The 12336-nt window shown below is 40.1% G+C and overlaps 1 protein-coding gene across 7 annotated transcripts in view; it reads left to right on the top strand.

The window, feature by feature from the left end:
• Positions 1-12336, top strand: part of ptprk (protein tyrosine phosphatase receptor type K) — an 86743-nt gene that overhangs the window by 54547 nt on the left and 19860 nt on the right. For all 7 annotated transcript variants that reach the window (XM_026340612.1, XM_026340611.1, XM_026340610.1 and 4 more), the window contains exons 9-19: positions 971-1083; positions 1479-1659; positions 7773-7955; positions 8045-8164; positions 8294-8403; positions 8504-8705; positions 8796-8901; positions 9116-9188; positions 9410-9532; positions 9979-10053; positions 10236-10272. In XM_026340612.1, coding sequence (XP_026196397.1) covers positions 971-1083; positions 1479-1659; positions 7773-7955; positions 8045-8164; positions 8294-8403; positions 8504-8705; positions 8796-8901; positions 9116-9188; positions 9410-9532; positions 9979-10053; positions 10236-10272 — 1323 coding nt within the window. The remainder of the gene's footprint in view (positions 1-970; positions 1084-1478; positions 1660-7772; positions 7956-8044; positions 8165-8293; positions 8404-8503; positions 8706-8795; positions 8902-9115; positions 9189-9409; positions 9533-9978; positions 10054-10235; positions 10273-12336) is intronic.

The following is a 12336-nucleotide window of genomic DNA, read 5'->3' as shown; positions in this document are numbered from 1 at the left end:
CATCATGGGATGTAGTACACAATTGGATTTCGAGAAGTGTAATAACAACTACAGGCTGCATAGTGGTTAACAAAGTTTATCCGTCATTAGGTGTACACACGTATTATTTTGATGGCACAAACCGGCTGTTTGAAAACCCAATTGCATGATGTTTATTTAGTAAATCTATCAAAAAATGACAGTTCAAGAAAATAAAACATTCCCATCTATATCTATACCTGTTTTTATTGCAGTTTGCAGGTAATCACACCTAAAATACCATTCAGACACGCAGCTCATTACTTAAATGCGATGCCAACTTAACATTTAGGGCTCATGTCTGTACGTAAAGGTCACAACAGATGGCGTCTGATTAACGTGCACTAAAGGCTGCAGCTGGTGAAGAAAGAAAATAAAATCATTTTAATACACAACAACAGAAAAACTAAGTTGTTGACAGATGAGAACTGATGAGAAAAGTTTTTAGAGGATTCATTGGAAGAGGAGTGAGGGAGGGTTGTGATGTGAAGGAGGCCTGTTTGCATTATGTTTGCTATAACTCTACTAGCTACTAGCTGTCTATAAATAAAACATATCCAAATATTTTTAGGCTAAAAGTAAATAACAAACTGCAGGATGGAGAGTGAAGTCCAAACAGCAGCAGCGTCTTCTCTCCAGGCTCCTAAATGACCACGCTCATTAAGCCACTTCCACTGTCATAATATTGCAGGTCACTGCAGTTGCCCCTCATTAGGGTGTCCGTATTAATTTGTGGAATTACTGTAGCTGTCATTATTTACCAGTCGTTTGTATAAAAAGCAAAGCTCACGCTTGTCACATCAGCTGAGGCTTTGTATCACAAACCACAATATGTTATTTCTTGAGCCTCTTCTGTCATGTTGTGCCCTCGTTTCACTGTGTTGCTTTCATCCTGTGAGCAATTCTTTTATCTTCTTCTTTTATAATTTTATTTACTGTTCTCTCTTCTCAGAGCCTCCACACCCCATCGCCCCTCCTCAGCTGCTGGGCGTGGGCCCTACGTACCTGCTGATTCAGCTCAATGCTAACTCCATATTTGGAGATGGACCCATTATACTGAAAGAGGTATGTTCATAGATTTTAAGCAATCAGGGCATGAAGTGAAGATGCACTGCAATTAAAAATAGTTTAAATATTTTTTAAAAAATGGCAATAAGTGACCATATCAGGGAAAACAGAATGAGTTCACATAAAAATAGTCCAATATTTTAGGAATTTATCTTTTTTTGACAGGTATATGAAAAGTTAGCAGGCAATTAGCCTAGCTTAGCAAAAAGAAATATTATTTCAAGCTGTCAAACCAATAATTTTCTATTTGGTAGCAAATTGTTGATTAGGTAATGTAGGTATCTGAAAATAGATTGTGTAATTTTTTTTTATTTTATTATTCATAATTTTGAAGCTAATCACACTGATCAGTTAAATAATTCTATCATGTTCCCTGTGATGTGTTTCTGTAGGTCGAGTACCGAATGACATCTGGTACCTGGACGGAGACTCATGCTGTGAACTCTCCCAACTACAAGTTATGGCATCTTGACCCAGACACAGAATACGAGATCAGAGTCTTACTGACCAGACCAGGAGAGGGGGGGACAGGCAAACCTGGACCACCACTCATTACCCGGACTAAGTGTGCAGGTAGGTCATAGACACATCCTGAGCATGCAGAATCACTACAGGTAAGGTAACTACAACATAAATGGTTTCAGTCTGTGTACAACATGAAACAGTAAAATGCACATGAACACTTAGCCGTCTTCTTGTGCTCACAGCTTTTTTCTGCCTGTCTGATTATCGATCAGTATCTCCATCTGCTGTTGTTCTTTTTGTCTTGGTATCTGTATTTTAGTTGGCAGGGTGATATTTGCACTATGAGCAGGCACTGAGGAGAGCAGAGAGGTAGCGAGGGATAGAATTGGGCGAGAAAGGAGGAGAGAGTCTGAGGTTGCTCAGTGATCTGAGAGAAAGAGTGATTAAAATACTGGAGGCTCTCTCTCTCTCTACCTTTTTCACTTTTTGTCCTGCTTTTTCTTTCCTTCTCTCATCTTATTCCTGCTTTCTCGCTGCTGCAACTCTCATATCATTCACCCATTCCTCCCTCTGCATCTCTCTTTCTACTTCGTTCCTTGTCACTGCCTTTCTCCCTTTCTCCCCGCCACTCTCTCCCCATCACTTTCTCTCTGTGGATCAATAGACGGAGGGCAGAAACACTATCTGACATTTGTAGAAATAAACGACTGAAATATAAACACAGCTTGCCTGAGGGAGAGAGACAGAGCAAGCGAGAGAGGGTTGATGTGAAAGAGAAGGAGACAGAAAGGAAAGCAATGAGCTTGAAGGAGCAACAGAATAAGGGAGCGATGGAGAGATGATGAAAAACAATAAGGCTGGAAGAGAAAGAGAGAATAGGAGCAGGGGGAGAGGGTGCACGAGGCGAAAGAATGATGAAACTGAAGAATGAAAATGAAAGAGAGATGAAAACTCATAACCACAGGGCCTGACTGATGTCTGCCAACCTGGATGTGTGTGTGTGTGTATGTGTGTGTTTATTGACAGAAAGGAAGTCATAGACTTGTTCAGCTCATGTATTGAACAGTTTCCTCTTTGACAGGAAGAGGGAATTAATCTTCTCCTCAGTCATGCAGGAAGATATTTGTAGAAAAAGAAAGAAAAGTAAGGTTCAGGTTGATTTGTGTTGGAAACAAGCACAACCCTTGTGCCTTAAAGGAACAGTGCAGCATGATGGAAGGTGAACATCTTTGTGGTTTTGTGGAGGCTTCTTGCTAGAAAGCTATACACAGCAATTAAAGATGAAGTCCGATCCATTCCTGTTAAAGTTGAAACCTGAGTATATCTGCCAGACAAATGAGATCATGCATGTCCAGGACTGTGCACACTTGTAAAATGTTACTGGGTGAGACTACAAGGTTTTTGTGAACCTAATGTTTAAAGCCATTCATTTTCCAGAGGCAGTACAGTGTACGGCAAAAATACCTCTTTTGCATCACACGAGCATCTGTTGCAAGTAGTCTAGTGATTAAAATATTCATGCTGGTCTCACAATCATAGCCATACAATACAACACTAAGAATTTGATTTGTGTGTTTGTGTTTGTTAAGAAAGTGACACACACACACACACAGGATAGAAATGTTATTTAAATGGTAATGATTCCTTTGCTTTTTCTGTTTTGTTAGCTTCGTGTGATCCCACCACCTGTAGTTTACTGAATATTTAGTTCAACACAATATAATGAAGATATGGACGCACATCCACACTGGGAAATGTGTGCACAAACACCAGGCATAAACCCAAGCATGTCTTCACACAAACACAGTTTAATTAAAAATCAATAAAGTTAATAAAATACACAGCAGAAACCACCCACTCTGCAGAGCAACTGATATGATAACAGGGATGATTTCTTCTCGTCCTTTCTCCTCTCTTTCATCTCCTCCTCTGCACTTTTTCTGTTTCTACGTTTTTTCTCATGCTCCCTCTGTGTCTCCTTCTCTCCCGCTCTTCCCGATTTTTCTTCTGTGGTGATTTATTGCTCTTGTCTGAAGGGTGAAAAATAATCATCTTGAAGTGAAGAGTTAGTGAGTGTGTGTGTGTGTGTGTGTGTGTGTGTGTGTGTGTGTGTGTGTGTGTGTGTGTGTGTGTGTGTAACAGAAGAAGGTGATGAAGTAGCTTTTAATCCAAATCCTGAATTTTCTGCTGAAAACCTCTTGGTCATGGCAGGTTAGACACACACTTAAACACACAGTTACACAAGCATGATCACACACAGACACACTAAGAGGTATCGAGAACTGTACATACACATACACACACACACACACACACACACACACACACACACACACACACACACACACAGAGTTCAAGGGAGTCACAGTATTTCTCGTATGTTGCACAAACTCAGCATCAGTTGGATTAATGGAAGAATGGGATCACAAAACGCGCATTTCCTGACACGCACGCACAAATGTTGTAGGAATCGCACACAATATGTCACATGTACTTTTTCTATAGATGTGAAAACGCATGCGCATAGTCAGCAGTACAACAATTTCAGGGGTCAGGCCCATGAAATGGCAGCCAATAGATTTACAGACCCAGTACAGTCTGCTGTGTTTGTTTGGGAGTCTCTCAGTTTCACAGTAATGTTCTATGTCTGTGGAAATTTAAAGACACATTCTAAGTGAATTCAGTATGTTTAATTGCCTATTGCTTTGACAAACCCATCTTTGTAAATATATTTGTTGAGCATTTGTTATTAACAATCACAGGAAATATTTCAGAGCGCCAGGATTTCAAACAAATCCCCACAAGCCACGATATTGGTGCCATTTTTGAGCTCTGCAACGCTTTTAGTAGCCTGTTCATAGGCAAATCACAATCCAATTCCTTGTGGCTTGCAAGTGCAAATTGAAAACACAGTTCAGTGCAAATTTGCACCTTTTGTGTACTTAGATCTGGTGTGGAGAGAGACACAGATAAGAAGAGAGAAATGAGAGTCAGAAACCGAATGAATGAACGGAGTTTCATTTGTCTTCCTCATGACAGTGGAAGGATTACCAGGAACTAATTGGCCAGATTAACTTGGATTTAGCTGCATCTCCTGTCAACCTTTTCTGTTCTCCCCCTCCCATCCTTTCATTTCATCTTTTATTCTTTGTCTTTTCTTAAACTCCCCCCCCTTCTCTTCTGCTCTGTGTTTTTTTCACTGGATATTTCTTGGCTCTTCTTAATACTTCATGTTAATGGGTGGTTTGTTTGTTTTTTCACATTCAGTGTAGTTCTATTTTATTTAGTTTCATTTCCTTTCCTTTTGTTTCGCGTTCTTTAATCCCAACCTCTGGATTGTGCTGATATGAAGCTTGCCGTCCTTGGTGTTATTGTTGGTGTTTATTGGTATTGTTGTTGTTTTGAAAGCTCCATCTGTGGAGAACAAAGCCTTTTAGTTCCAACATGAATCCAGCCGTTTGTCTGTCTACCGGAGGATGAGAAAGGGACAAGGCAGCCTCTGTGGTTTACCACTGGACTAGGTCCCATTTGAATCTGGCCACGTTCCAAACTAGTTATCGTTTCTCTCCATCCTCCTCTCTGTCTCTCTCCTACTCTCGCTCATCTTTCTTTCCCTTTTCTCTCCTCCCTTTATCCGTCCCTCATTCCCTCCAGCCACAGTTTTATTTTTTCACACGTTGCTTTGTTTTCGTGCTTTTCTTTACTCGTTTTCTATGCTCTCTTTGACGTCCTGTCTGCTCTCCTGTCTTTCTTTCTTTCTGTCTTTCTTTCTTTCTTTATTACTGCATTTTTCTCCTACCTTGATCTTGTAAATAGACAGAGATAAGAAGCAATGCATTATGGGTCTGGAGTAGAATAGTGTTTAGAAATGCAGGGTTGAAGTGTGTGCGTGTCGTTGAAGCAGTGTGAGCATGAAGACACCCTGAAATCAATATGCTTTATTGTACTGCCCTAACTCTGTGTGTGTGTGTGTGTGTGTGTGTGTGTGTGTGTGTGTGTGTGTGTGTGTGTGTGTGTTCTAATAGCCAGGTTTATGGTGAGGATCACCAACTATTGATTTGAATATGGAGAGAAACAGACAGGAAGTAGAGGGAGAGACAGGAAGGGAAAGCAGTAGGTCTCCCTCTTGCTCTATTTAAATGTCAACCATCCAATAACAGGTAGAAGCAAAGAATGAAATGCTCTGACCCCTCAGCTATTAACACACACACACACACACACACACAACTGAGCCATAATATTTGCTCAGCAGACAATTATGTTCCCGGGTGTCTTCACAACCTTTCCTCTTCTCATTTCTAATTCTTTCTCATTTTCTTTCATATGTCTACATGTCTTTTTATTAATGAACTATTTACAACTAAATGACTTAGCAAACCTTGACATATTTGTATTTTGCTTACAGCTCAGTGTGTGTTAGTGTGTACGAGAGTTGTGTTTGCCCTTGACGATGCATTCTTGTTATGAGAAGTTTTATTGGGCTAGAGCACAGACACACATAAAAACACACCTATACCCGCTCTGCTCAGATTTAATCTTGATTCTGTCCCAACCTGAGGTGTGTGTGCCTGTGTGTGTGTGTGTGTGTGTGTGTTTGGGTAATAACTGAGTGTGAGAGTGTCCGTGCCAGTGAGTGTCTGTGCATGTGTCGGTGAGTGACAGGCAGATAATGGGTTGTCAGAAGAAGGGACAAGTTTGTGTCCTTGTGTTGTCTCCTCTGAGGGAGGAAAACCCAGGGAAAAACAGAGAGCTAGACATAGCTAGACTTGCGTTTCTATTTAAGGTGAGCTGTTTTTATTAAAAAATCCTGGAGGGACATGCGGGAACGGGCAGGTTACAGTGTGGCAGCGAATGAAAGAGGAAGGAACATCAACAGGTGAAAGAATAATTAACACTGTGTGAGTTTATGACAAGGAACAATAAACAAACGATAAACTTTTAATTAAATTTGCTCTGGTTGCCCAGTAATAGGTCTCCCTTTAGTCTGGGGATGTCTAGAGCAGATCTGCGAGATCAATATTAGATGTAATGAGCATATATTTGCTAATGCTACATTGACATATTGATCCTGATCAGAGAGGTGTTTTCAGAGGTGTCGTAATAATTGTCAATTTCATTTTACTCCACGTTGACCATCAACACCATTAATGGTACTTACACTGGTGGATCTGTAGTCACAAGCTGAGGAGTAATCACACCAACAGAACCTTATTTTTAACTAGTCCATACCTTAAACTTCCCAAGGAAGTTGCAAAAAGATTTTATTTAACCTAAAAAGTGTCAGGACACGCAGGTACACAAAACACTAGCAGCTCAAACTCAACAGTCTTCATTTCGTACCTCTGAAAGACTTTTTTAGCTCCAGAGTTCGTTACACTTTTAAAATGATGTTAGACACTAGCCACAAGCTACTGTATATAAGCATCTACCACGACCCAATGCACTGCACATTGAGCGTCAACCATTGTAGAGCAAAGTGGGAAGTGCTACAGGTGAAGTAGATGAAGTAGCATGTCCTCTGGAGTAATAACAGTCATTCTAGTCTCCTCTAGTTAGAGAGGCCATTCTCTTTCCTTAGAGAAATAACTCTTTGCAACGATTGGTAGCAGTGGTGGTAAAGTTAATAGCTACAGAGAATGGGCAGCTCCTGTGGGTAGATGGGTGGCCACTGCAGATGGAGGAGTAGCTGCTTTATGGAAGATGGCCCACTCTTGAAATTCACGAGTGGGCAGAAAGCAAACAAGAGGTGGCACAGTTTGGTTTGTTCAGTCTAGAGTGTGTGTGTTTGTCGAGGTGGGTGGGGTTTAGGATCCAGGGTGTTATTGATCCAGTTAAATGAGCCAGTTAAGGTAATTAAAGTCCTGGCCAGGCAGGAGACAAGGTGGATTCTATTGACAATAACAGTTCTATAAAATATGGAAAGCAAACACACATCTTACAGACATTAATACATTGGAGAAATAGCTAAGTGGCAGTAAGGAGCAATAAAATACTGTAGATATAGACACTTCTTATTCTACATGAGAAAAATGTTGAGTCAGCAGTTTTGGTCTCTCCAGGCGTTTGTAAATACTTTTACTTACTATTTATTTGAAGTGATATGTGGTATGAGCAGAACGCTGCAGTCCAGCACACTGAGTATAGTAGCATCGTGTAAATCCGGGTGTTCTTAATGTTTTGCTTGATGTTCTTTCCCTTTATTCATCTTGCCTTTTCTGTAGAACCTATGCGGACTCCTAAGAGACTGAAGATTGCAGAAACCAGGTCCCGTTTGATAGCAGTGGACTGGGAATCGTTGGGTTACAACATCACTCGTTGTCACACCTTTAACGTCACCATCTGCTACCATTATATGACTGCCAACAACCGCAGCAAGGCTGACTGCTTGGACATGGACCCTAAAGGTAATACTCATCACACTAGGCTGTGATACACTGCTGTTAACTGTAAAATGTAAAACATGCCCTGTTTGTTGTTGTTGTTTGTTTCTCAGCACCACGCCATCTGGTGGGAAACCTGCCACCTTACACCAACGTCAGCCTGAAGATGATTTTGACCAATCCAGAGGGACGGAAAGAGAGCGACGAGACCGTCATACAAACTGATGAAGACGGTGCGATTTATTTATTTCCTAATTTCGTTTTTGAGCGAGTCTTGACCGATCAGCTGTCTATTAATACCCTGACTTTATCATAGCTTTTTACCTTTGTCTAACGGTGTGTGTGTGTGTGTGTGTTTACAGTTCCTGGTCCAGTTCCCAGTCAGTCGCTAAAATCCACTCCATATGAGGACAGAATTAATCTTCACTGGAAAGAACCAACTGAACCCAATGGCATCATCATACAATATGAGGTATTATCAGAACTCGGGCATGATGAAGAAGTCCAGAGTAACGATAAGTTGTGTTGGTAAGTTGGTAAAAACTGGTTTCTGTCTCTCCTCTTCATCTCAGATCAGCTACAGCGGTGTGCGTTCTTTTGACCCATCGGTGCCTCTCCAGCGGCCTGGACTTACGGTGTCTCTGCCCTCGAACACCACCCATCACATGTTTTCCCAACTCCACCCAGGTGTCACATACCAATTCTCTATACGAGCATCCACCTCCAAAGGATTCGGTCCAGCGACCACACTCAACGTCACCACTAATATTTCAGGTAATAAAGAAGTTGGAACATTTTGTTGCATGTTTTTTTTACAAAGGGTGACAGATGTTGACTAATAAAAGCTTTGATTTATTATTTCAGCCCCGACAATAGATGAATACGATGGGTCAGAGGCCTTCCTCAATGAAACCGCCACTACCATCACTGTGCTTCTCAAACCTGCCCAGGCCAAGGGAGCTCCTATAAGGTGTAGTATGCACAAGCATTAGACAGTGTACATTACATATTCAAACCCAGGCTGAATTTGGGTTGAATCCATACTTCTTACTTTTGGCACTAAATAGGTCAGTAACTACTTAACCAATGTTTGAAATTAGAAGAATTTATCTTATCATTTGATTTCATCTGCGTATATTTATTACTTTTACTTATTTGTTTTTTCGTCGTCCACTTGCCGACAGTGCTTACCAGATTGTGGTGGAGGAGGGGAATCCAAAGCGGACACGTCGTCAAGCCTCCTCTGACTGTTATGAGGTGATTATCTGTTTACAAATATTTGCATGCCATATCTTTACAGCCTAATATACATCCATTATGAAAAGCTTAATTCCAAAAAATATTCATTTTGCACTATGTATCAATCATTTGGCATCTTCAGATCTTTCTTTATTTGCAGGAACAAAAAACTTCTGTAAGATTTATGGACATTTTCTTTTTCTTTTTAATAATAAATTGAAATATATCCTCTTTCCCAGGTCCCTGTCTCTTACCACAGTGCATCTAGCGGTGGATCTCCATATTATTATGCTGCTCAGCTGTCTCCCAGTAACCTGCCTGAGCCGCTCCCCTTCACTGTGGGAGACAACAAGACATATCAGGCAAGAGTTTTTTATCTGTGCAACACATTCTTTACTGTGTCTAGTGCCACAAAAATATGAAGTGAAAATTTAATGCTAATCTGTTAGGAGTCATGGTAAACCCAGTAAATAAATTACAATACCAAAGCAAAATGTAAACCACACATAATAAAATCTGTGCTAGATTTAAGTAAATCCACTAGATCACGACACGATCAGACATTATTACACAACAAAACAACAACAGAATATCTCAGTCCTGGCCTATTTGGATTTTGTATGTATTAAACAAACAAGATACAGGATGTTCATCATCTAGTTAAACTTCCTTTAACCTCTATCTAACTGTCAAATAAAACAATAGGAAGCTTGCCCTTCTTAGCAGAGGTAATAAATAAAAACAGTGGATGATAATCTATGTTTATTGTGCCTTATAAAATCTGATGATGCCTTCTTCTTCTCCGCAGGGTTTCTGGAATCCTCCACTTGCTCCTAGGAAGAACTATAACATCTACCTTCAAGCTGTTAGCAGCACAGAGAGAGTAAATAAACAAATCCGACTTTACATTAAGACAAAATAATACAACACCTGTAGGCAGCAGAATATGCCCTCGTCTTTTCACGTGTTGTAATTGTATTGTATGTACAGTATTTTATAGACAACGTCACATCCTCTTGGTTTGTTGTGTGTGGACATGTGATTTATTTTGTTTTTCCTCCTCAGGAAACTAAGACGCAGTGTCTGAGACTGGCTGTAAAAGGTAAGAACAAACCATCACTGATGAGATTACGTTGTGCTTGTTATTGTGTGTTATGTCCTCCTCATAAAGTTCTTTTTGATATTATCATTGTTTTTTTGGATAACATATACTGCACTTTGACCCATAATCTCATCAGCCTATAACTTCTACAGTATGTGGTATGTGTTTGATAATTAAGACTAATACGAATATTAGAGATGACAATCTCCTATTTACCTTCGTGTTAAGTGTTTTTATATGCATATTTAGCCCCTCCACACAGCCATATTTGTACTTGCAGCCATATGTTGATAGATTATCAGACTGGCTTTAAATGGTGTGGAGTTAATCCTGCACAACCTTAAACCAGTGCACACATTCATAGAAACACAAACAGCTCCATAGACTCTGTTTTGAGGAAAGAGTTTTAGAAATGTGGCTGATGGGTCAAAGGTTATCTCTGTGGGGTAAGAACATTACTCTGTTTTCAGTGACAGTGACAATGATGTATAGTCGTGTGACTAAAGCTTCTAACATCAGAGGAAATTCTAATCTTAATGTGATTGCTAACATAGACTCATCTGCCCGTCATTGGTTTTCTATTTTTCCTGCAATATGGAGAAAAGATGCCCAGTGCTGTTTTCCACAATTCACCGTGGCATTATTTCGATAACCTTCTGCAATGTCAAAACATTTATTCCGTCCAGAGTAATTTTTTGATCTTGTATTGTTGAGGGAAGAGTCGGACCGCTGTACAAAGTCTTCTCCAGCACATCCCAAAGATTCTCAATGGAGTTAAGGCTGGACTCTGTGGTGGCCAATTCATGGGATTGAATTATGAGTCATGCTCCCTGAACCACTCTTTCACAATTTGAGCCCAATGAATCCTGGTATTGTCATCTTGGAATATGCCCGTGTCATCAGAAAAGAATAAATCCATTGATGGAATAACCTGGTCTTTCAGTATTTTCAGGAGTCAGCTGAGCTCATGCTTTGGGCACATAACGTTGCTGAACCTAGACCAACTGCAGCAACCCCAGATCATAACACTGCCCCACAGGCTTGTACAGTAGGAACTAAACATGATTGGTCCATCACTCCACCCGCCTCTCTTCACAACCTAGTTTTAGTAGTTTCATCAATCTCCATAGATGTTTTCTTTGCTTGATTCATGCCAATAATTTGACTCTTCTGAAACAGATTAACATCTTTTCCATGACCACAGGATGTGTCTTCAGACATAGTTGTTTAAGAAATGAGAAGCTACTCACTGAATCAGTTAGGGTTGAATAACTTGTTAAAATAATCATCCATTAAGTAATTATCCAAAGGGAGGTTCCTACCTATTTGCTGGGTTTAGACTGTTGTGAGCCAGGTTAGTTTTACCCTAAAAATGATGTGTTGTTGCAATAGCAATTACTATGTTAGGGGTAAACTACTTGAATTTTTATATGTTGTATTTGCAGACTGTCTCGGTTTATCTATGGTGAAGGTATTAGTGTGGTGAAAAAACTTTTTGACTTTTTGTTCTCAACTGATGGACCTTACTTTGACCTCCAAGTGTTGAAAGATCATAAAACTAGACAATAAAAAGGGACGTGATTTTTAGCACACTCAGCTTTAATGATTGTGGAGTGAATCGTTAAGGCGGACTGAATTATATTCTGTATAAAGATCTATTCGGGGACAGGTTGCTAAATATTGTGGTATGTGGCACTGGTTCATGCTATGAACACGCTGCTATAAAAATAAACAATAAAAATAACTGAAATTTAGATTTGTAGTTGACATTAAAGTATAAAACTGTGCCTCCCTATTGATCGTAGTCTTCAAATGACCATGGACATGCACAGTAAGCAGGTAGGCTCTGGAAGCTGATGGAATAGATCAAAGGTGTGGTTCAATCCCTGTTGTGCCTCTAAGGTGTTATTTGCCCACCATGAAATTAGAAAAAAAATATGTGAAGTTTCTGTTCTTCCAGTGTCATCATGTTTTAAGAATTGCTGGTGGTTGCAGTTACTTGAACAGGTGGTTACTGCAAAAAGCTGCAAAGCTCCGTCTTTCTTGCCTGAGGACGTCTGAGTG

The sequence above is a fragment of the Anabas testudineus genome, chromosome 24, assembly GCF_900324465.2.
Source record: "Anabas testudineus chromosome 24, fAnaTes1.2, whole genome shotgun sequence".
In the NCBI taxonomy this organism is placed as follows: Eukaryota; Metazoa; Chordata; class Actinopteri; order Anabantiformes; family Anabantidae; genus Anabas; species Anabas testudineus.
The sequence above is the reverse complement of the archived record's forward strand: the minus strand, read 5'-3'. Positions and strand labels throughout refer to the sequence as shown.